Below are 24,626 nucleotides of genomic sequence, written 5' to 3'. Positions count from 1 at the left end.
AGAAGGGAGGGATGAAAGGAGGGATAGAAGGGAGGGCTGAAGGGCGGGATGAAAGGAGGGATAGAAGGGAGGGATGAAGGGAGGGATGAAAGGAGGGATAGACGGGATAGATAGAAGGGAGGGATGAAGGGGGATGAAAGGAGGGATATAAGGGAGGGATGAAGGGAGGGATGAAGGGAGAGATAGAAGGGAGGGATGAAGGGGGGATGAAAGGAGGGATTGAAGGGAGGGATGACGGGACGGATGAAGGGAGGGATGAAAGGAGGGATGAAGGGAGGGATGAAAGGAAGGATAGACGGGAGGGATGAAATGAGGGATGAAAGGAGGGATAGAAGGGAGGGATGAAGGGAGGGATGAATGGAGGGATGAAAGGAGGGATAGAAGGGAGGGATGAAGGGAGGGATGAAAGGAGGGATAGAATGGAGAGATTGAAAGGAGGGATAGAAGGGAGGGATGAAAGGAGGGATAGAAGGGAGGGATGAAATGAGGGATGAAAGGAGGGATAGAAGGGAGGGATGAAGGGAGGGATGAAAGGAGGGATAGAAGGGAGGGATAGAAGGGAGGGATGAAGGGAGGGATGAAAGGAGGGATAGAATGGAGAGATTGAAAGGAGGGATGAAGGGAGGGATGAAAGGAGGGATGAAAGGAGGGATAGAAGGGAGAGATAGAAGGGAGGAATGAAAGGAGGAATGCTATCCCTCTTTTAATCAAGATGCACTCACCATCTCTACATACAGACTTCATTACAGAAATGAAAAATACAATAAAAAAAGGAAGAAAACTCCACATCTGGCATGGACTCACCCTGACAGAGGAGGAGGAGGAGGAGGAAGAGGATGAGGTGGAGGAGGAGGAGGAGGAGGAGGAGGAGGAGGAGGAGGATGAGGTGGAGGAGGAGGAGGAGGGAGGAGGAGGAGGATGAGGTGGAGGAGAGGAGGAGGAGGAGGAGGAGGAGGAAGAGGAGGAGGTCAAAGGGGAAGAAAACTCCACCTCTGGCATAGACTCACCCTGACGGAGGAGGAGGAGGAGGAGGAGGAAGAGGAGGAGGTCAAAGGGGAAGAGAGCTCCACATCTGGCATGAACTCACCCTGACAGAGGAGGAAGATGAGGAGCAGGAGGAGGAAGAGGTGGAGGAGGATGAGGTGGAGGAGGTCAAAGGGGAAGAAAGCTCCACATCCGGCATAGACTCCCCATTACGGGGGAGGAGGAGGAAGAGCAGGAGGAAGAGGAGGAGGAGGTCAAAGGGGAACAACACCGTGTCACCTCAATCCAAAAGACCAAGCCTGTATCCCAAGTGGAACACTGTTCCCTACACTAGTGCACTACATTTCACCAGGCCCCATAGGATAGGATACAGTTTAGGACAGATCCAAAAAGACTACTTGGTGTTACCCAAAATTCACGAGACTCCTATTTACCAGCCTGCCTTATCCTCTGTCAGAGACAGTCATCCTGGATGATCCGTGAAGAAAAGCGTCATGACTTCAGTAATTGGACAACGTCTTGTACCTGTCTTTAGTCCTGGACAATTTAGCAGAGGTATGGGCCTATTGGATCTCGAGAGCTGGTGGTGGAATGCATGTTCATTGCTAGGCTACGTAAGTCCATGTCTTGAGAAATGCCCTCAGTGCTAAACAAAAACATGAGTATTACGAGGAAACAATGCTTCCCCCTGGTTTCTGCTTTTCTCTCTACTATTTAATAAGCTTGCTGTGGTCTGATACTAGTACTTGTAAAAAAAAAATACAAACATTTAAAAGACACTTCTTGTGTAATCATTCACAGTTTAGGCATAATCACGGTAATGCATGTATGATATGCATTTAAAGGATCATGTGGACAGTTTCCATAAGAGTCACAGTGTCTCTATAACTGCTTGTTAGGGATACTCAGAAACAACTTGTGCTCTTCATAAACAAGCCTGTCAGATACAGGTTTCAGGGGCCCGGGTCTAAAGTAGTGTACTAGATAGGGAATAGTGTTCCATAGGGCTCTGGTCTAATGTAGTGCACTATATAGGGAATAGGGTTCCATAGGGCTCTGGTCTAAAGTAATGCACTATAATAGGGAATAGGTCTCTGGTCTAAAGTAGTGCACTATATAGGGAATAGGGTTCCATAGGGCTCTGGTCTAAAGTAGTGCACTATAATAGGGAATAGGGTTCCATAGGGCTATGGTCTAAAGTAGTGTACTATAATAGGGAATAGGGTTCCATAGGGCTCTGGTCTAAAGTAGTGTACTATATAGGGAGTAGGTCTCTGGTCTAAAGTAGTGCACTATATAGGGAATAGGGTTCCATAGGGCTCTGGTCTAAAGTAGTGCACTATATAGGGAATAGGGTTCCATAGGGCTCTGGTCTAAAGTAGTGCACTATATAGGGAATAGGGTTCCATAGGGCTCTGGTCTAAAGTAGTGCACTATATAGGGAATAGGGTTCCATAGGGCTCTGGTCTAAAGTAGTGTACTATATAGGGAATAGGGTTCCATAGGGCTCTGGTCTAAAGTAGTGTACTATAGGGAATAGGGTTCTATAGGGCTCTGGTCTATAGTAGTGTACTATATAGGGAATAGGGCTCTGGTCTATAGTAGTGCACTATAATAGGGAATAGGTCTCTGGTCTAAAGTAGTGCACTATATAGGGAATAGGGTTCCATAGGGCTCTGGTCTAAAGTAGTGCACTATAATAGGGAATAGGGTTCCATAGGGCTATGGTCTAAAGTAGTGTACTATATAGGGAATAGGGTTCTATAGGGCTCTGGTCTAAAGTAGTGTACTATATAGGGAATAGTGTTCCATAGGGCTCTGGTCTAAAGTAATGCACTATAATAGGGAATAGGTCTCTGGTCTAATGTAGTGCACTATATATGGAATAGGGAGCCATTTGTTACTCACAGCATGACTGGCAGGCCGCATTAATCAAAGACAGTTGAGGACATAGTGTTTGACATGGGCCACAACAGGTATGATAAATTAGGTGGATCACATGATGCAGTGATATGCGATCCTTCAGGACATGCAGGAGTAAGAAACAAGTGTTGAGGCAAGGACTGTGTTCCAAATGACCCCCCCCCCCAACCCCCTATTCCCTATGGGGCCTTTGATCAACAGTAGTGCACTATATAGGGAATAGGGTGCCACTTGGGATGCACTTTGCTCTGTGTGCTCTGCGTGCTGCATACCACAGTCAGTTAGGCCGGTATTTTGCTCCAGGACATTGATTAGCACACAGCATTAACATCAAAGGCTACTGCCAAACGATCACGCTACGTAGGGAAAACATAGTCTGACAGGGAGAGGAGAGCAGAGGAGAGGAGAGGAGAGGGAGAGGAGAGGAGAGGAGGAGAGGAGAGGAGAGGAGAGGAGAGGAGAGGAGAGAGCTAAGCAGCTGGCAGAAAGGGCCTGTTGCTGCTGGTGAATAATGTACTTGACTCCTCAGGAATCAAATCAAATCTAAATCAAATCCACTTGTATTGGTCACATACACATGGTTAGCAGATGTTAATGCGAGTGTAGTAGTGAAATGCTTGTGCTTCTGGTTCCGACAGTGCAGTAATATCTAACAAGTAATCTAACAATGCCCCAACAACTACCTAATACACTCAAATCTAATGGGATGGAATAAGAATATGTACATATAAACATATGGATGAGCGATGGCCGAACGGCATAGGCAAGATGCAGTAGATGGTATAAAATACAATATATACATATGAGATGAGTAATGCAAGATATGTACAGAATTATTAAAGTTATCTCATTTATTAAAGTGGCCAATGATTTCAAGTCTTGTATGTAGACAGCAGCCTCCCTGTGTTTAGTGACAACACAGCTCTTAGCCCCCTCTGTAGATGTCATCAATATAACATCACATGGCATAGTAATTATCTGGTGGGGGTTTATATAGCTCTTAGCCCCCTCTGTAGATGTCATCAATATAACATCACATGGCATAGTAATTATCTGGTGGGGGTTTATATAGCTCTTAGCCCCCTCTGTAGATGTCATCAATATAACATCACATGGCATAGTAATTATCTGGTGGGGGTTTATATAGCTCTTAGCCCCCTCTGTAGATGTCATCAATATAACATCACATGGCATAGTAATTATCTGGTGGGGGTTTATATAGCTCTTAGCTCCCTCTGTAGATGTCATCAATATAACATCACATGGCATAGTAATTATCTGGTGGGGGTTTATATAGCTCTTAGCTCCCTCTGTAGATGTCTACTGGACAACATTTGTTTGTTTTACTTCTAAATTATTATTATTTAAAAAAATATATATTTTTTTTTATTTTATGAACACTTTGTTGTAGCTAGCTATTTGTGTCGGTTGCTATCAAGTAAACACAATGATATAGTATTGCATTATTATAGTACTAGTATTATAATATTGTATTATACCTGTTCTTATAGTACTACTATTATAATATTGTATTATACCTGTTCTTATAGTACTACTATTATAATATTGTATTATACCTGTTCTTATAGTACTACTATTATAATATTGTATTATACCTGTTCTTATAGTACTACTATTATAATATTGTATTATACCTGTTCTTATAGTACTACTATTATAATATTGTATTATACCTGCTATTATAGTACTACTATTATAATATTGTATTATACCTGTTATTATAGTACTACTATTATAATATTGTATTATACCTGTTCTGATAGTACTACTATTATAATATTGTATTATACCTGTTATTATAGTACTACTATTATAATATTGTATTATACCTGTTCTTATAGTACTACTATTATAATATTGTATTATACCTGTTATTATAGTACTACTATTATAATATTGTATTATACCTGTTATTATAGTACTACTATTATAATATTGTATTATACCTGTTATTATAGTACTACTATTATAATATTGTATTATACCTGTTCTTATAGTACTACTATTATAATATTGTATTATACCTGTTCTTATAGTACTACTATTATAATATTGTATTATACCTGTTCTTATAGTACTACTATTATAATATTGTATTATACCTGTTCTTATAGTACTACTATTATAATATTGTATTATACCTGTTATTATAGTACTACTATTATAATATTGTATTATACCTGTTCTTATAGTACTACTATTATAATATTGTATTATACCTGTTCTTATAGTACTACTATTATAATATTGTATTATACCTGTTCTTATAGTACTACTATTATAATATTGTATTATACCTGTTCTTATAGTACTACTATTATAATATTGTATTATACCTGTGTGTATTATATATTTGGCTCCTGAGTGACGCAGCAGTCTAAGGCACTGCATCTCAGTGCTTGAGGTGTCACTACAGACCCTGGTTTGAATCTAGGCTGTATCACAACCGGCCGTGATTGGGAGTCCCATAGGGCCCAGCGTCTTCCAGATTTGGCTTGGATAGGTCGCCATTGTAAATAAGAATTTGTTCTTAACTGACTTGCCTCGTTAAATAAAAGGTACAATTCATTTATTTTATATATTTATATCAATTATATAGTTTAACAGTCTAATATCCTTGAGATAGAAGCTGTTTTTCAGTCTCTCGGTCCCAGCTTTGATGCACCTGTACTGACCTCGCCTTCTGGATGATAGCAGGGTGAACAGGCAGTGGCTCGGGTGGTTGTTGTCCTTGATGATCTTTATGGCCTTCCTGTGACATCGGGTGGTGTAGGTGTCCTGCAGGGCAGGTAGTTTGCCCCCGGTGATGCGTTGTGCAGACCTCACTACCCTCTGGAGAGCCTTACGGTTGTGGGCGGAGCAGTTGCCGTACCAGGCGGTGATAAAGCCTGCCAGGATGCTCTCGATCTGTAACATTTTGTGAGGGTTTTAGGTGACAAGCCACATTTCTTCAGCCTCCTGAGGTTGAAGAGGTGCTGTTACGTCTTCTTCCCCACACTGTCTGTGTGGGTGGACCAATTCAGAGCGTCCGTGATGTGTACGCCGAGGAACTTAAAACGTTCTACCTTCTCCACTGCTGTCCCTTCGATGTGGATAGGGGGTGCTCCCTCTGCTGTTGCCTGAAGTCCACAATCATCTCCTTTGTTTTCTTGATGTTGAGTGAGAGGTTATTTTCCTGACACCACACTCTTAGTGCCCTCACCTGCTCCCTGTAGGCTGTCTCGTCATTGTTGGTAATCAAGCCTACTACTGTTGTGTCATCTGTAAACTTGATGATTGAGTTGGAGGTGCATGGCCACGCAATCATAGGTGAACAGGGAGTACAGGAGGGGGCTGAGCATGCACCCTTGTGGGGCCCCAGTGTTGACGATCAGCAAAGTGGAGATGTTGTATCCTACCTTCACCACCTGGGGGCGGCCCGTCAGGAAGTCCAGGATCCAAGCTCGAGACCCAGGGCCTCGAGCTTAATGTTGAGCTTGGAAAGTACTATGGTGTTGAATGCTGAGCTATTATCAATAAACAGCATTTTTACATACAGTAGGTCCTCTTGTCCAGATGGGATAGGGCAGTGTGCAGTGTGCAGTGTGCAGTGTGCAGTGTGCAGTGGGCAGTGTGCAGTGTGGTGGCGATTACATCGTCTGTGGAGCAAATTGGAGTGGGTCTCGGGTGTCAGGTAGGGTGTAGGTGATATGATCCTTAACAAGACTCTCAAAACACTTCATGATGACAGAAGTGAGTACTACGGGGCGAGACTCATTTAGTTCAGTTACCTTTGTCTTCTTGGGGACAGGTGGCCATCTTGAAGCAATGGTGGCCATCTTGAAGCATGTGGGTACAGCAAACTGGGATAAGGAGAGATTGAATATGTCCGGTAACACTCCATCCAGCTGGTCTGAACATGCTCTGAGGACACGGCTAGGGATGCCGTCTGGGCCGGCAGCCTTACGAGGGTTGACACACTTAAATGTCTTAATCACATCGGCCACGGAGAAGGAGAGCCCACAGTCCTTGGTAGCGGGCCGCGTTGGTGGCACTGTGTTATCCTCAAAGCGGGAGAAGAAGGTGTTTAGCTTGTCCGGAAGCAAGACGTCGGTGTCCGGGACGTGGCTGGTTTTCCCTTTATAGTCTGTGATTGTCTGCAGACCCTGCCACATACGTCTCGTGTCAGAGCAGTTGAATTGCGTCTCCACTTTGTCTCTGTACTGACGTTTCGCTTGTTTGTTTGCCTTGGGGAGCGAATAACTACACTGTTTGTATTCGGCCATATACCCAGTAACCTTTCCATGGTTAAATGCGGTGGTTCACGCATTAAGTTTTGCGCGAATGCTGCCATCTATCCACGGTTTCTGGTTAGGACAGGTTTTAATAGTCACCGTAGGGTTACATCATCTCCTATACACTCCCTTATAAACTCACTCACTGAATCAGCGTATATGTCCATATTATTCCCAGAGGCTACCTGGAAGGTGTCCCAGTCCGTGTATTCAAAAGCGTGGATTACGATTGGTCAGATCAGCGTTGAATAGCACGGGTACATCCTGTTTGAGTTTCTGCCAAGAGGAAGAGAGGAACAAAATGGAGTCATGGTCAGAAAAAAAGGAGGGGAGGGCCTTGTAAGCGTCACGGAAGTTAAAGTAGCAGTGATCCAGTGTTTTTCCAGCGTGACTACAGGCAACGTGCTGATAGAACATTTTTTTATTATTAAATTAAATTCTCAAATTTGATTTGTTAAAATCCAACAAAAAAAAAAGCATCAGGATGATTCCCGTTTGCATAACGTCCAGTGAAGTTCCTTGAAGGCCATAGCGTCCAGTGAAGTTCCTTGAAGGCCATAACGTCCAGTGAAGTTCCTTGAAGGCCATAACGTCCAGTGAAGTTCCTTGAAGGCCATAACGTCCAGTGAAGTTCCTTGAAGGCCATAACGTCCAGTGAAGTTCCTTGAAGGCCATAACGTCCAGTGAAGTTCCTTGAAGGCCATAACGTCCAGTGAAGTTCCTTGAAGGCCATAACGTCCAGTGAAGTTCCTTGAAGGCCATAACGTCCAGTGAAGTTCCTTGAAGGCCATAACGTCCAGTGAAGTTCCTTGAAGGCCATAACGTCCAGTGAAGTTCCTTGAAGGCCATAACGTCCAGTGAAGATCCTTGAAGGCCATAACGTCCAGTGAAGTTCCTTGAAGGCCATAACGTCCAGTGAAGTTCCTTGAAGGCCATAACGTCCAGTGAAGTTCCTTGAAGGCCATAACGTCCAGTGAAGTTCCTTGAAGGCCATAACGTCCAGTGAAGATCCTTGAAGGCCATAACGTCCAGTGAAGTTCCTTGAAGGCCATAACGTCCAGTGAAGTTCCTTGAAGGCCATAACGTCCAGTGAAGTTCCTTGAAGGCCATAGCGTCCAGTGAAGTTCCCTGAAGGCCATAACGTCCAGTGAAGATCCTTGAAGGCCATAACGTCCAGTGAAGTTCCTTGAAGGCCATAACGTCCAGTGAAGTTCCTTGAAGGCCATAGCGTCCAGTGAAGTTCCCTGAAGGCCATAACGTCCAGTGAAGATCCTTGAAGGCCATAACGTCCAGTGAAGTTCCTTGAAGGCCATAACGTCCAGTGAAGATCCTTGAAGGCCATAACGTCCAGTGAAGTTCCTTGAAGGCCATAACGTCCAGTGAAGTTCCTTGAAGGCCATAACGTCCAGTGAAGTTCCTTGAAGGCCATAACGTCCAGTGAAGTTCCTTGAAGGCCATAACGTCCAGTGAAGTTCCTTGAAGGCCATAACGTCCAGTGAAGTTCCTTGAAGGCCATAGCGTCCAGTGAAGTTCCTTGAAGGCCATAACGTCCAGTGAAGTTCCTTGAAGGCCATAACGTCCAGTGAAGTTCCTTGACCTTTGTCAAACGTTTTCATTTTGCATGACTGCAGTAAATTGCCCGTCTGTCTGTGTCTCTCCATGATTACTGTTCAATGGCCATTTAATTCTCTCTCTCTCTAAATTAAGGGCTTTATTGGCATGGGAAACATTTGGAAAATATTTCCAAAGCAAGTAAACTAGATAATAAACTAAATTGAAATAAACAACAAAAATGAACAGTAAACATTACACTCGCAAAAGTTCAAAAAAATAATAAAGGCATATTTATCTTATAAATAAACATAAATACAACAAGCATAAATATGGGTTGTATTTACAATGGTGTTTGTTCTTCGCTGGCCTTTTCTTGTGGCAACAGGTCACAAATCTTGCTGCTGTGATGTCACCCTGTAGATATGGGAGTTTATCAAAATCGAGTTTGTTTTCAAATTCTTTGTGGATCTGTGTAATCTGAGGGAAATATGTGTCTCTAATATGGTCATACATTGGGCAGGAGGTTAGGAAGTGCAGCTCAGTTTCTCAGTTTCCACCTCATTTTGTGGGCAGTGTGCACATAGCCTGTCTTCTCTTGAGAGCCAGGTCTGCCTACGTCGGCCTTTCTCAATAGCAAGGTTATGCTCACTGAGTCTGTACATAGTCAAAGCTTTCCTTAAGTTTGGGTCAGTCACAGTGGTCAGGTATTCTGCCACTATGTACTCTCTGTTTAGGGACAAATAGCATTCTAGTTTGTTTGTTCTGTTTTTTTGTTAATTCTTTCCAATGTGTCAAGTAATTATCTTTTTGTTTTCTCATGATTTGGTTGGGTCTAATTGTGTTGCTGTCCTGGGGCTCTGTGGGGTGTGTTTGTGTTTGTGAACAGAGCCCCAGGACCAGCTTGCTTAGGGGACTCTTCTCCAGGTTCATCTCTCTGTAGGTGATGGCTTTGTTATGGAAGGTTTGGGAATCGCTTCCTTTTAGGTGGTTGTAGAATTTAACGTCTCTTTTCTGGATTTTGATAATTAGTGGGTATCGGCCTAATTCTGCTCTGCATGCATTATTTGGTGTTCTACGTTGTACACAGAGGATATTTTTGCAGGATATTGCATGCAGAGTCTCAATTTGGTGCTTGTCCCATTTTGTGAATTCTTGGTTGGTGAGCGGACCCCAGACCTCACAACCATAAAGGGCAATGGGTTCTGCAACTGTTCAAGTATTTTTGGCCAGATCCTAATTGGTATGTTGAAATTTATGTTTCTTTTGATGGCATAGAATGCCCTTCTTGGGCTCTTTTTGTGTGCTCTAGGGCAACAGTGTCTAGATGGAAGTTGTATTTGTGGTCCTGGTGACTGGCCTAATGTAACGGTCGTCGTATGAAGGAGAAGAGGAGGACCAATGTGCAGCGTGGTAAGTGTCCATATTTAATAGAACAAACTGAACACCACAAAATACAAAAAATAACCAAGTGAAATAACAAACTGAAACAGTTCCGTGTGGAACACAGAAAAGAATCACCCATGAAACACAATAGAAAACAGGCTACCTAAATATGGTTCTCAATCAGGGACAACGATTGACAGCTGCCTCTGATTGAGAACCATACCAGGCCAAACACAGAAGTAGCAAATCATAGAAAAACTAACATAGACAACCCACCCCCAACTCACGCCCTGACCAACTTAAAACAAAGACATAACAAAAGAACTAAGGTCAGAACGTCACACCTAATTCTCTACTGGGTCTAATTGTGTTGCTGTCCTGGGGCTCTGTGGAGTCTGTTTGTATTTGTAAACAGAGCCCCAGGGCCAGCTTGCAAAGGAGACTCTTCTACAGGTTCATCTCTTTGTAGGTGATAGCTTTGTGATGAAGGTTTGGGAATCGTTTCCTGGATTTTGATAATTAGTGGGTATCGGCCTAATTCTGCTCTAAGTGCATTATTTGGTGTTTTATGTTGTACACTGAGGATATTTTTGCAGAATTCTGCATGCAGAGTCTCAATTTGGTGTTTGTCCCATTTTGTGAATTCTTGGCTGGTGAGCGGACCCCAGACCTCACAACCATAAAGGGCCATGGGTTCTTTAACTGATTCAAGTATTTTTGGCCAGATCCTAATTGGAATGTCAAATTTTATGTTCCTTTTGATGGCATAGAATGCCCTTCTTGCCTTGTCTCTCAGCTCGTTCACAGCTTAGTGGAAGTTACCTGTGGCGCTGATGTTTAGGCCAAGGTAGGCATAGTTTGTGTGCTCTAACGGTGTCTAGATGGAATTTGTATTTGTGGTTCTGGCGACTGGACCTTTTTTGGAAAACAATAATTAACTCTCTCTGGCTTTTCACACCTTCCAAATATCTCCCAAATAAATAAATAAATATTATATATTTGTAAGCCAAACTAATTAAATTGTATTTATATAATAGGTTCCAGTAGTGTTCATCAGAGTAGAGCAGCAGAAAGAGAGTAGTGTTTCCACAAACGACCGCTTTGTACCAGGGACTCCAGGGAGGATGCCAATGACCTTCTAATTTACCCCCAAACAGCAGCACCTAGGTGGGGTGGGGGTGGTGGGGACGCTGGCCCCAGTCGGAGCGCACAGGGGGTCTAATTCTGGCTGGACAGACCACAAGGAAAGCCTTCATGGATCTTTACTCTTACAGCACACTGACACACACACACACACACACACACACGCACACACACACACACGCACACGCACACACACACACACACACACACACACACACACACACACACACACACACACACACACACACACACACACACACACACACACACACGCGCACACACACGCACACACACACACACACACACACATACACACACACTCTGTTGATTCGTAAACACAGTACTTTCCCTCCACGTTTCAAATAAGGATGGCAAATATTTAAAACACAGATTTGCAGAAGTTATCAGAGGTGCAGCAAAATGCTTGTGTTCCTAGCTCCAACAGTGCAGTAGTATCTAACTAAAGGCTTGTGTTTCTAGCTCCAACAGTGCAGTAGTATCTAACTAAATGCTTGTGTTTCTAGCTCCAACAGTGCAGTAATATCTAACTAAATGCTTGTGTTCCTAGCTCCAACAGTGCAGTAATATCTAACTAAATGCTTGTGTTCCTAGCTCCAACAGGGCAGTAATATCTAACTCAATGCTTGTGTTTCTAGCTCCAACAGTGCAGTAATATCTAACTAAATGCTTGTGTTTCTAGCTCCAACAGTGCAGTAGTATCTATCTAAATGCTTGTGTTTCTAGCTCCAACAGTGCAGTAATATCTAACTAAATGGTTGTGTTCCTAGCTCCAACAGTGCAGTAATATCTAACTAAATGCTTGTGTTCCTAGCTCCAACAGTGCAGTTGTATCTAACTAAATGCGTGTGATTCTAGCTCCAACAGTGCAGTAGTATCTAACTAAATGCTTGTGTTCCTAGCTCCAACAGTGCAGTAGTATCTAACTAAATGCTTGTGTTCCTAGCTCCAACAGTACAGTAATATCTAACTAAATGCTTGTGTTTCTAGCTCCAACAGTGCAGTAGTATCTAACTAAATGCTTGTGTTTCTAGCTCCCTCTCTTCACCCTCTTCCCTCTCTTCCCTCTCCTCTCTTCTCTTCCCTCTCTTCCCTCTCTTCCCCCTCTTCCCCCTCTTCCCTCTCTTCAGGTACCCCCACCATACTCCCCCTCTCTCCTGGCCTGTTCTCCCCCTGTCTGGTACCCCCATTACACCCTCTTCCCTCTCTTCCCTCTCTTCCCTCTCCTCTCTTCTCTTCCCTCTCTTCCCCCTCTTCCCCCTCTTCCCTCTCTTCTAAATGGCCTGTCTCCCCTGTCTGTACCCCCATTACACTCACCCCTCTCTCCCTGGCCTGTCTCCCCCTGTCTGGTAACAGGTACCTCCACCACACTCCCCCTCTCTCCCTGGCCTGTCTCCCCTGTCTGGTACAGGTACCTCCACCACACTGCCCCCTCTCTCCCTGGCCTGTCTCCCCCTGTCTGGTACAGGTACCTCCACCACACTCCCCCTCTCTCCCTGGCCTGTCTCCCCCTGTCTGGTACAGGTACCTCCACCACACTCACCCCTCTCTCCCTGGCCTGTCTCCCCCTGTCTGGTACAGTTACCTCCACCACACTCACCCCTCTCTCCCTGGCCTGTCTCCCCCTGTCTGGTACAGGTACCTCCACCACACTCACCCCTCTCTCCCTGGCCTGTCTCCCCCTGTCTGGTACAGGTACCTCCACCACACTCCCCCCTCTCCCTGGCCTGTCTCCCCCTGTCTGGTACAGGTACCTCCACCACACTCCCCCCTCTCTCCCTGGCCTGTCTCCCCCTGTCTGGTACAGGTACCTCCACCACACTCACCCCTCTCTCCCTGGCCTGTCTTCCCCTGTCTGGTACAGGTACCCCCGCTACACTCCCCCCTCTCTCCCAAGATTTCACTCATCTCCAGCACACATGCACATACACACACAGCGTGGACTCTGATCTGAATTTTAGGTCGGCTAATTAACTTGTAAAGCTTATTATCTGATCTTACTCAGAAACGCTTTAATTATATTTTTTCTTTCTTGTGCTTTATGGTATTTGCCTCTGGCTCATTTACTGTTGCCCCAAATTCTGACTTGAGCTCAGATTTCTGCTTGTTAACTTGTTGAATCGAGGGGGCAGTATTTTCATTTTTGGAAAAATAACGTTCTCAGAGTAAATGGGATATTTTGTCAGGACAACATGCTAGAATATGCATATAAATGACCGCTTAGGATAGAAAACACTCTAAAGTTTCCAAAACTGTAAAAAAATATTGCCTGTGAGTGTAACAGAACTGATATTGCAGGCGAAAGCCTGAGGGAAAAAAAGGGACTCTTATTTAGAAGGCTCTGCGTTCCTATGCGTCCCTATTGAGCAGTGAATGAGATATCAACCAGATTCCTTTTTCTATGGCTTCCCTAATGTGTCTAGTGTCACAATACATAGTTTCAGGCTTTTATTTTGAAAAAATGAGCCCGAACGTCAGTGGTCAGCCGGAGTCTCTCTCAGTGTTTTGTGCGTAAAGGACAAATGCGGCCATTGTTTGTCTCTGTCCTACTAGGAAGCCACCTGTCCCCGTTGAAATATTATCGAATTATTATTACTATTATGGATTTATGTCCGTTGCGTTATGCTAATTAGTGTCAGTCGATGACATCGCTCCCGGATCCGGGATGAGGAAGTTACATGGAAGTTACAGCTGTTCAGGGAAGCTAGAAACCAAGTTAGAAAAAAGATAAATAAAGGTGAAATAAATCAGTAAAATAAACAAGAGTTAACACTGATTTCGCCTACCTCCTCATGCCTTTTGCACACAATGTATATAGACTCCCCCTTTGTTTTCCTACTGTGTTATTGATTTGTTAATTGTTTTACTCCATGTGTAACTCTTGTGTTGTCTGCTCACACTGCTATGCTTCATCTTGGCCAGGTCGCAGTTGTAAATGAGAACTTGTTCTCAACTAGCCTACCTGGTTAAATAAAGGTGAAATAAAAATAAATAAAAAAAATACAAAAATCTTGTAAAAGCCTGGGTTTTCTGCTAGTTAACACTGATTTCTGCTCTCATCCATTTATATGCAGATGATACAGTCTTATACTCAGCCGGCCCCTCCCCGGATTTTGTGTTAAACACTCTACAACAAAGCTTTCTTAGCGTCCAGCAAGCTTCCTCTGCCCTTAACCTTGTTCTGAACACCTCCAAAACACCTCCAAAACAAAGGTCATGTGGTTTGGTAAGAAGAATGACCCTCACCCTACAGGTGTGATTACAACATCTGAGGGGTTAGAACTTAAAGTTGACACCTTGGGATTATGGCTAGACGGTACACTGTCCTTCTCTTGGCACATATCCAAGTTGCAGGCTAAGGTTAAATCTACACTTGGTTTCCTCTATTGTAATCACTCCTCTTTTACCCCAGCTGGCAAACTAACCCTGATTCAGATAACCATGCTAGATTACGTAGAGATGTAATTTATAGCTCGGCAGGTAAGGGTGCTTTCGAGCGGCTAGATGTTTGTGAGCGCGATCTGTTCAGTGATGATGCACAGGTTCCTACCCTGTCTGTGAGCTGGGTCTGTTTTTCCAGTAGCTGGTCCCGGTCCATCCTGGTCTGAGAGAGCTGCTCCTTCAGTACGCTGTTCTCTTCCTGAAGACTGATGTCATCATCTGAGGGTAAAGAGCATACAGGTATAAACATGAAGAACACCTTCCTGATATTGAGTTGCCCCCTCCCCCCCTCCCCTCCCCTTTTTCCACCCGGAACAGCCTCAATTCAATCAGGGCGTGGACTCTATAAAGTGTCGAAAGCTTTCCACAGGGATGCTGGTCCATGTTGACTCTGATGTTTCCACAGGGATGCTGGTCCATGTTGACTCTGATGCTTCCACAGGGATGCTGGTCCATGTTGACTCCAATGCTTCCACAGGGATGCTGGTCCATGTTGACTCTGATGCTCCCACAGGGATGCTGGTCCATGTTGACTCTGATGCTTCCACAGGGATGCTGGTCCATGTTGACTCCAATGCTTCCACAGGGATGCTGGTCCATGTTGACTCTGATGCTTCCACAGGGATGCTGGTCCATGTTGACTCTGATGCTTCCACAGGGATGCTGGTCCATGTTGACTCTGATGCTTCCACAGGGATGCTGGTCCATGTTGACTCTGATGCTTCCACAGGGATGCTGGTCCATGTTGACTCTGATGCTTCCACAGGGATGCTGGTCCATGTTGACTCTGATGTTTCCACAGGGATGCTGGTCCATGTTGACTCTGATGCTTCCACAGGGATGCTGGTCCATGTTGACTCTGATGTTTCCACAGGGATGCTGGTCCATGTTGACTCTGATGCTTCCACAGGGATGCTGGTCCATGTTGACTCTGATGTGTCCACAGGGATGCTGGTCCATGTTGACTCTGATGTTTCCACAGGGATGCTGGTCCATGTTGACTCTGATGCTTCCACAGGGATGCTGGTCCATGTTGACTCTGATGCTTCCACAGGGATGCTGATCCATGTTGACTCTGATGCTTCCACAGGGATGCTGGTCCATGTTGACTCTGATGTTTCCACAGGGATGCTGGCACATGTTGACTCCAATGCTTCACACAGTTGTGTCAAAATGGCAGAATGTCCTTTTGAGTGTTGGACCATTCTTGATACGCAAGGGAAACTGTTGAGTGTGAAAAACCCAGCAGCTTTGCAGTTCTTGAACCACAAACCGGTGCCCCTGGCACCTACTACCATACCCCGTTCAGAGGAACGTAAATCTTTTGTCTTGTCCATTCACCCTCTGAATGACACACATACACATACACAATCCATGTCTCTATTGTCTCAAAGCTTAAACATGAGTCTTTAACCAGGTCTCCTCCCCTTCATCTACACGGACTGAAGTGGATTTAACAGGTGACATCAATGAGGGATCTAGAGGTAGATATCAGTATGTTGATGATAGAGGTAGATATCAGTAGGTTGATGATAGAGGTAGATATCAGTAGGTTGATGATAGAGGTAGATATCAGTATGTTGATGATAGAGGTAGATATCAGTATGTTGATGACAGAGGTAGATATCAGTAGGTTGATGATAGAGGTAGATATCAGTATGTTGATGATAGAGGTAGATATCAGTATGTTGATGATAGAGGTAGATATCAGTATGTTAATGATAGAGGTAGATATCAGTAGGTTGATGATAGAGGTAGATATCAGTAGGTTGATGATAGAGATAGATATCAGTATGTTGATGATAGAGGTAGATATCAGTGGCAAATGATAGAGGTAGATATCAGTATGTTGATGATAGAGGTAGATATCAGTATGTTGAGGGGTTGATGATAGAGGTAGATATCATGTATGATAGAGGTGATATCACTAGGTTGATAGAGGTAGATATCAGTATGTTGATGATAGAGGTAGATATCAGTAGTGATGATAGAGATAGATATCAGTATGTTGATGATAGAGGTAGATATCATGTTAATGAGTTGATGATAGAGGTAGATATCAGTATGTTGATGATAGAGGTAGATATCAGTATGTTGATGATAGAGGTAGATATCAGTATGTTGATGATAGAGGTAGATATCAGTAGGTTGATGATAGAGGTAGATATCAGTAGGTTGATGATAGAGGTAGATATCAGTATGTTGATGATAGAGGTAGATATCAGTATGTTAATGATAGAGGTAGATATCAGTATGTTGATGATAGAGGTAGATATCAGTATGTTGATGATAGAGGTAGATATCAGTAGGTTTATGATAGAGGTAGATATCAGTTGGTTGATGATAGAGGTAGATATCAGTAGGTTGATGATAGAGGTAGATATCAGTATGTTGATGATAGAGGTAGATATCAGTAGGTTGATGATAGAGGTAGATATCAGTTGGTTGATGATAGAGGTAGATATCAGTAGGTTGATGATAGAGGTAGATATCAGTATGTTAATGATAGAGGTAGATATCAGTATGTTGATGATAGAGGTAGATATCAGTATGTTGATGATAGAGGTAGATATCAGTAGGTTGATGATAGAGGTAGATATCAGTAGGTTGATGATAGAGGTAGATATCAGTAGGTTGATGATAGAGGTAGATATCAGTAGGTTTGATGATCAGTAGGGATGGTAGATATCAGTAGGTTGATGATAGAGGTAGATATCAGTAGGTTGATGATAGAGGTAGATATCAGTAGGTTGATGATAGAGGTAGATATCAGTATGTTGATGATGAGGTAGATATCAGTAGGTTGATGATAGAGGTAGATATCAGTAGGTTGATGATGATAGATATCAGTAGGTTGATGATAGAGGTAGATATCAGTTGGTTGATGATAGAGGTAGATATCAGTAGGTTGATGATAGAGGTAGATATCAGTATGTTGATGATAGAGGTAGATATCAGTATGTTGATGATAGAGGTAGATATCAGTAGGTTGATGATAGAGGTAGATATCAGTAGGTTGATGATAGAGGTAGATATCAGTATGTTGATGATGAGGTAGATATCAGTAGGTTGATGATAGAGGTAGATATCAGTGTTGATGATAGAGGTAGATATCAGTAGTTGATGATAGAGGTGATATCAGTTGGTTGATGATAGAGGTAGATATCAGTAGGTTGATGATAGAGGTAGATATCAGTATGTTGATGATAGAGGTAGATATCAGTATGTTGATGATCCAGGTAGATATCAGTATGTTAATGATAGAGGTAGATATCAGTATGTTGATGATAGAGGTAGATATCAGTATGTTGATGATAGAGGTAGATATCAGTAGGTTGACGATAGAGGTAGATATCAGTAGGTTGATGATAGAGGTAGATATCAGTAGGTTTATGATAGAGGTAGATATCAGTATGTTGATGATAGAGGTAGATATCAGTATGTTGATGATAGAGGTAGATATCAGTAGGTTGATGATAGAGTTAGATATCAGTTGTTGTTGATGATGATGATAGAGTTAGATATCAGTAGGTTGATGTTGATATGTAGATGTTAGATATCAGTATGTTGATGATGATAGATATCAGTATGTTGATGATAGAGGTAGATATCAGTATGTTGATGATAGAGGTAGATATCAGTATGTTGATGATAGAGGTAGATATCAGTAGGTTGATGATAGAGGTAGATATCAGTAGGTTGATGATAGAGGTAGATATCAGTAGGTTGATGATAGAGGTAGATATCAGTAGGTTGATGATAGAGGTAGATATCAGTAGGTTGATGATAGAGGTAGATATCAGTAGATATGTAGATAGGTAGATATCAGGTTGATGATAGAGGTAGATATCAGTATTGTTGATGATAGAGGTAGATATCAGTAGGTTGATGATAGAGGTAGATATCAGTAGGTTGATGATAGAGGTAGATATCAGTAGGTTGATGATAGAGGTAGATATCAGTAGGTTGATGATAGAGGTAGATATCAGTAGGTTGATGATAGAGGTAGATATCAGTAGGTTGATGATAGAGGTAGATATCAGTTGGTTGATGATAGAGGTAGATATCATGTAGGTTGATGATAGGTAGATATTAGATATCAGTATGTTGATGATAGAGGTAGATATCAGTATGTTGATGATAGAGGTAGATATCAGTAGGTTGATGATAGAGGTAGATATCAGTATGTTGATGATAGAGGTAGATATAGATATCAGTCAGTATGTTGATGATAGAGGTAGATATCAGTAGTTGTTGATAGATAGATGATAGAGGTAGATATCAGTATGTTGATGATAGAGGTAGATATCAGTATGTTGATGATAGAGGTAGATATCAGTATGTTAATGATAGAGGTAGATATCAGTATGTTGATGATAGAGGTAGATATCAGTATGTTGATGATAGAGTTAGATATCAGTAGGTTGATGATAGAGGTAGATATCAGTAGGTTGGTTGATATCAGAGGTTGATGATAGGTAGATATCAGTAGGTTGATGATAGAGGTAGATATCAGTAGGTTGATGATAGAGGTAGATATCAGTAGGTTGATGATAGAGGTAGATATCAGTAGGTTGATGATAGAGGTAGATATCAGTAGGTTGATGATAGAGGTAGATATCAGTAGGTTGATGATAGAGGTAGATATCAGTAGGTGATGATAGAGGTAGATATCAGTAGGTTGACGATAGAGGTAGATATCAGTAGGTTGACGATAGAGGTAGATATCAGTAGGTTTATGATAGAGGTAGATATCAGTATGTTGATGATAGAGGTAGATATCAGTAGGTTGATGATAGAGGTAGATATCAGTAGGTTGATGATAGAGGTAGATATCAGTTGGTTGATGATAGAGGTAGATATCAGTAGGTTGATGATAGAGGTAGATATCAGTATGTTAATGATAGAGGTAGATATCAGTATGTTGATGATAGAGGTAGATATCAGTATGTTGATGATAGAGGTAGATATCAGTAGGATGATAGAGGTAGATATCAGTAGGATGATAGAGGTAGATATCAGTATGTTGATGATAGAGGTAGATATCAGTAGGTTGATGATAGAGGTAGATATCAGTATGTTGATGATAGAGGTAGATATCAGATATTAGGTTGATGATAGAGGTAGATATCAGTAGGTTGATGATAGAGGTAGATATCAGTATGTTGATGATAGAGGTAGATATCAGTATGTTGATGATAGAGTAGGTTGATGATAGAGGTAGATATCATGATAGGATATCAGTAGGTTGACGATGAGGTAGATATCAGTAGGTTGACGATAGAGGTAGATATCAGTAGGTTGATGATAGAGGTAGATATCAGTAGGTTTATGATAGAGGTAGATATCAGTATGTTGATGATAGAGGTAGATATCAGTATGTTGATGATAGAGGTAGATATCAGTAGGTTGATGATAGAGTTAGATATCAGTTGGTTGATGATAGAGTTAGATATCAGTTGGTTGATGATAGAGTTAGATATCAGTAGGTTGATGATAGAGGTAGATATCAGTATGTTAATGATAGAGGTAGATATCAGTATGTTGATGATAGAGGTAGATATCAGTATGTTGATGATAGAGGTAGATATCAGTAGGTTGATGATAGAGGTAGATATCAGTAGGTTGATGATAGAGGTAGATATCAGTAGGTTGATGATAGAGGTAGATATCAGTAGGTTGATGATAGAGGTAGATATCAGTAGGTTGATGATAGAGGTAGATATCAGTAGGTTGATGATAGAGGTAGATATCAGTAGGTTGATGATAGAGGTAGATATCAGTAGGTTGATGATAGAGGTAGATATCAGTAGGTTGATGATAGAGGTAGATATCAGTAGGTTTATGATAGAGGTAGATATCAGTATGTTGATGATAGAGGTAGATATCAGTAGGTTGATGATAGAGGTAGATATCAGTAGGTTGATGATAGAGGTAGATATCAGTTGGTTGATGATAGAGGTAGATATCAGTAGGTTGATGATAGAGGTAGATATCAGTATGTTAATGATAGAGGTAGATATCAGTATGTTGATGATAGAGGTAGATATCAGTAGGTTGATGATAGAGGTAGATATCAGTAGGTTGATGATAGAGGTAGATATCAGTAGGTTTATGATAGAGGTAGATATCAGTATGTTGATGATAGAGGTAGATATCAGTAGGTTGATGATAGAGGTAGATATCAGTATGTTGATGATAGAGGTAGATATCAGTAGGTTGATGATAGAGGTAGATATCAGTAGGTTGATGATAGAGGTAGATATCAGTATGTTGATGATAGAGGTAGATATCAGTATGTTGATGATAGAGGTAGATATCAGTATGTTGATGATAGAGGTAGATATCAGTATGTTGATGATAGAGGTAGATATCAGTATGTTGATGATAGAGGTAGATATCAGTAGGTTGATGATAGAGGTAGATATCAGTAGGTTGATGATAGAGGTAGATATCAGTAGGTTGATGATAGAGATAGATATCAGTATGTTGATGATAGAGGTAGATATCAGTAGGTTGATGATAGAGTTAGATATCAGTTGGTTGATGATAGAGTTAGATATCAGTTGGTTGATGATAGAGTTAGATATCAGTAGGTTGATGATAGAGGTAGATATCAGTATGTTAATGATAGAGGTAGATATCAGTATGTTGATGATAGAGGTAGATATCAGTATGTTGATGATAGAGGTAGATATCAGTAGGTTGATGATAGAGGTAGATATCAGTAGGTTGATGATAGAGGTAGATATCAGTAGGTTGATGATAGAGGTAGATATCAGTAGGTTGATGATAGAGGTAGATATCAGTAGGTTGATGATAGAGGTAGATATCAGTAGGTTGATGATAGAGGTAGATATCAGTAGGTTGATGATAGAGGTAGATATCAGTAGGGTGATGATAGAGGTAGATATCAGTAGGTTGACGATAGAGGTAGATATCAGTAGGTTGATGATAGAGGTAGATATCAGTAGGTTTATGATAGAGGTAGATATCAGTATGTTGATGATAGAGGTAGATATCAGTAGGTTGATGATAGAGGTAGATATCAGTAGGTTGATGATAGAGGTAGATATCAGTTGGTTGATGATAGAGGTAGATATCAGTAGGTTGATGATAGAGGTAGATATCAGTATGTTAATGATAGAGGTAGATATCAGTATGTTGATGATAGAGGTAGATATCAGTAGGTTGATGATAGAGGTAGATATCAGTAGGTTGATGATAGAGGTAGATATCAGTAGGTTTATGATAGAGGTAGATATCAGTATGTTGATGATAGAGGTAGATATCAGTAGGTTGATGATAGAGGTAGATATCAGTATGTTGATGATAGAGGTAGATATCAGTTGGTTGATGATAGAGGTAGATATCAGTAGGTTGATGATAGAGGTAGATATCAGTATGTTGATGATAGAGGTAGATATCAGTATGTTGATGATAGAGGTAGATATCAGTATGTTAATGATAGAGGTAGATATCAGTATGTTGATGATAGAGGTAGATATCAGTATGTTGATGATAGAGGTAGATATCAGTAGGTTGACGATAGAGGTAGATATCAGTAGGTTGATGATAGAGGTAGATATCAGTAGGTTTATGATAGAGGTAGATATCAGTATGTTGATGATAGAGGTAGATATCAGTATGTTGATGATAGAGGTAGATATCAGTAGGTTGATGATAGAGTTAGATATCAGTTGGTTGATGATAGAGTTAGATATCAGTTGGTTGATGATAGAGTTAGATATCAGTAGGTTGATGATAGAGTTAGATATCAGTTGGTTGATGATAGAGTTAGATATCAGTATGTTGATGATAGAGGTAGATATCAGTATGTTGATGATAGAGGTAGATATCAGTAGGTTGATGATAGAGGTAGATATCAGTAGGTTGATGATAGAGGTAGATATCAGTAGGTTGATGATAGAGGTAGATATCAGTTGGTTGATGATAGAGGTAGATATCAGTTGGTTGATGATAGAGGTAGATATCAGTAGGTTGATGATAGAGGTAGATATCAGTATGTTAATGATAGAGGTAGATATCAGTATGTTGATGATAGAGGTAGATATCAGTATGTTGATGATAGAGGTAGATATCAGTAGGTTGATGATAGAGGTAGATATCAGTAGGTTGATGATAGAGGTAGATATCAGTAGGTTGATGATAGAGGTAGATATCAGTAGGTTGACGATAGAGGTAGATATCAGTAGGTTGATGATAGAGATAGGTTCTATACATTATGTTCCACGAGCTGTGACCTGAGAAAGGTATGGCCTTGGTCTACCTGCAGGGTTAGGGTCAGCCAGGTTCCTGGTGAGGATCTGTCTGATGCGGGAGGAGACAGGTGTTACTGTAGAGCAGGCGGAGTCTGAGACGGGTGAGGCAGCGAGTTTGTGTGCAGCAGTTTCCTGTCCATCTCCTCTCGGTGTCAGAGACAGGCTACTCTCCTCTACCCTGCTGCTTCTGTCAGGGAGACTAGAGAGTAGAGACTCCTCCAGCTTCTGCACACACACACACACACACACACACACACACACACACACACACACACACACACACACACACACACACACACACACACACACACACACACACACACACACACACACACACACACACACACACACACACACACACACACACACACACACGACACCACCCAATAGTTACTATATTTGTGTGTGTGTGTGTCTGTCTGTCTGTCTGTCTGTCTGTCTGTCTGTCTGTCTGTCTGTCTGTCTGTCTGTCTGTCTGTCAGGGTGGAGCAGAGAGACTCTTTCTACAGCCATTGCCATTGCCTCACACCACCATCACACCATCAACCAGTAATTACTGTAACGGATAATTAGCATTCAATGGTTACTAGGGAAATAGCCCTACTGTCCACTGGAGCATTTTTAATGTGGGAGGAAACCCCACTGCCTAGGGAGACGAACCAAATATTAGGCAGAGTCATATTTTTGTGTTTAGAGATTGTGATATACATTGGGTAACATTTAATCCGACTAAATGCAGTCTTGCAGAGTGAGAATGCTTCTATCCTGCTCGTGCACTCACAGTGATTCATTTGAATTGGAATGTATAGCCTTGTTTTGAGTCAGGTGCGCAGATGTGTGTGTATTACTGAAGTGTTTTATACAATTAGGAACACGCATCGAAAGGTTTGTAGTTCTCTGTTTTCATTAGTTAACAACACGTGCTTGGCTTTCTTCTATTTGCAAAACTATCCCAAATGCACAATTTGAGCTCATGTTCAAACTCAGGCTACTGTTGCACAAACCTGAATCACAGCTTCCAGTCCAGGTGATGTTGGTTCGCGTTGGTCTCCTTGAGAACTCATTGAAACAAACCGATAGGAACTTCTACACTGTGCCCGAAAAGAGAGGATTTAGCTACAATCCACAAAACACACCTGCAAGGGAAACCTGGTCAAAGAAAAAAAACGAAAAACAATTTGAAAAAGCATTGCTTTTAAAACCAAAGTAAGTCGCTGTAACGCAGAAACGAAGTGGCATACTATTTTTTATTTAACTGAATCTAAGCATTCTACGACGAATAACGATTTCCTAACTTTTGCTAGTCACCTTAAAAGCTTATTAAAGAACTTGCAGAGACAACAGAGTGCGAGCTTGCGAGGCAAATCTCAGCAGAGGTTGCCGGGGTAACAGGACGCTCCCGGGCCGTTTCCATAGCGAGAGGGACGCGGTGAGTTCGATGGGTACAGGGCTACTTTGTAGCTTCGCTTTGATACAAATTGGTTAATGATCAAATAGTTTGCTGTAGCGGGAGGAAACATACTTTCTGCGGGATATATCATATTTGAAGATCTCCGTGGCAGATCAATAGTGTTGAAACCAATGATGTATATTATACACCATA

The 24,626-nt window shown here is 41.9% G+C and overlaps 1 protein-coding gene across 2 annotated transcripts in view; it reads right to left on the bottom strand.

Annotated features, from left to right (window-relative positions):
- Positions 1–24,402, bottom strand: part of crocc2 (ciliary rootlet coiled-coil, rootletin family member 2) — a 207,308-nt gene extending 182,906 nt beyond the window's left edge. For both annotated transcript variants that reach the window (XR_008075929.1, XM_052475603.1), the window contains exons 1-3: positions 24,028–24,402; positions 23,032–23,248; positions 14,851–14,960 (exon numbers count right to left, since the gene is read on the bottom strand). Coding sequence is in view for 1 of the 2 variants with exons in the window: in XM_052475603.1 (XP_052331563.1) it covers positions 14,851–14,960; positions 23,032–23,248; positions 24,028–24,087 (387 nt within the window). In the remaining variant the exon portion in view is untranslated. The remainder of the gene's footprint in view (positions 1–14,850; positions 14,961–23,031; positions 23,249–24,027) is intronic.
- Between the last annotated feature and the right edge of the window lie 224 nt (positions 24,403–24,626).

The sequence above is a fragment of the Oncorhynchus keta genome, chromosome 22, assembly GCF_023373465.1.
Source record: "Oncorhynchus keta strain PuntledgeMale-10-30-2019 chromosome 22, Oket_V2, whole genome shotgun sequence".
NCBI lineage: Eukaryota > Metazoa > Chordata > Actinopteri > Salmoniformes > Salmonidae > Oncorhynchus > Oncorhynchus keta.
The sequence above is the reverse complement of the archived record's forward strand: the minus strand, read 5'-3'. Positions and strand labels throughout refer to the sequence as shown.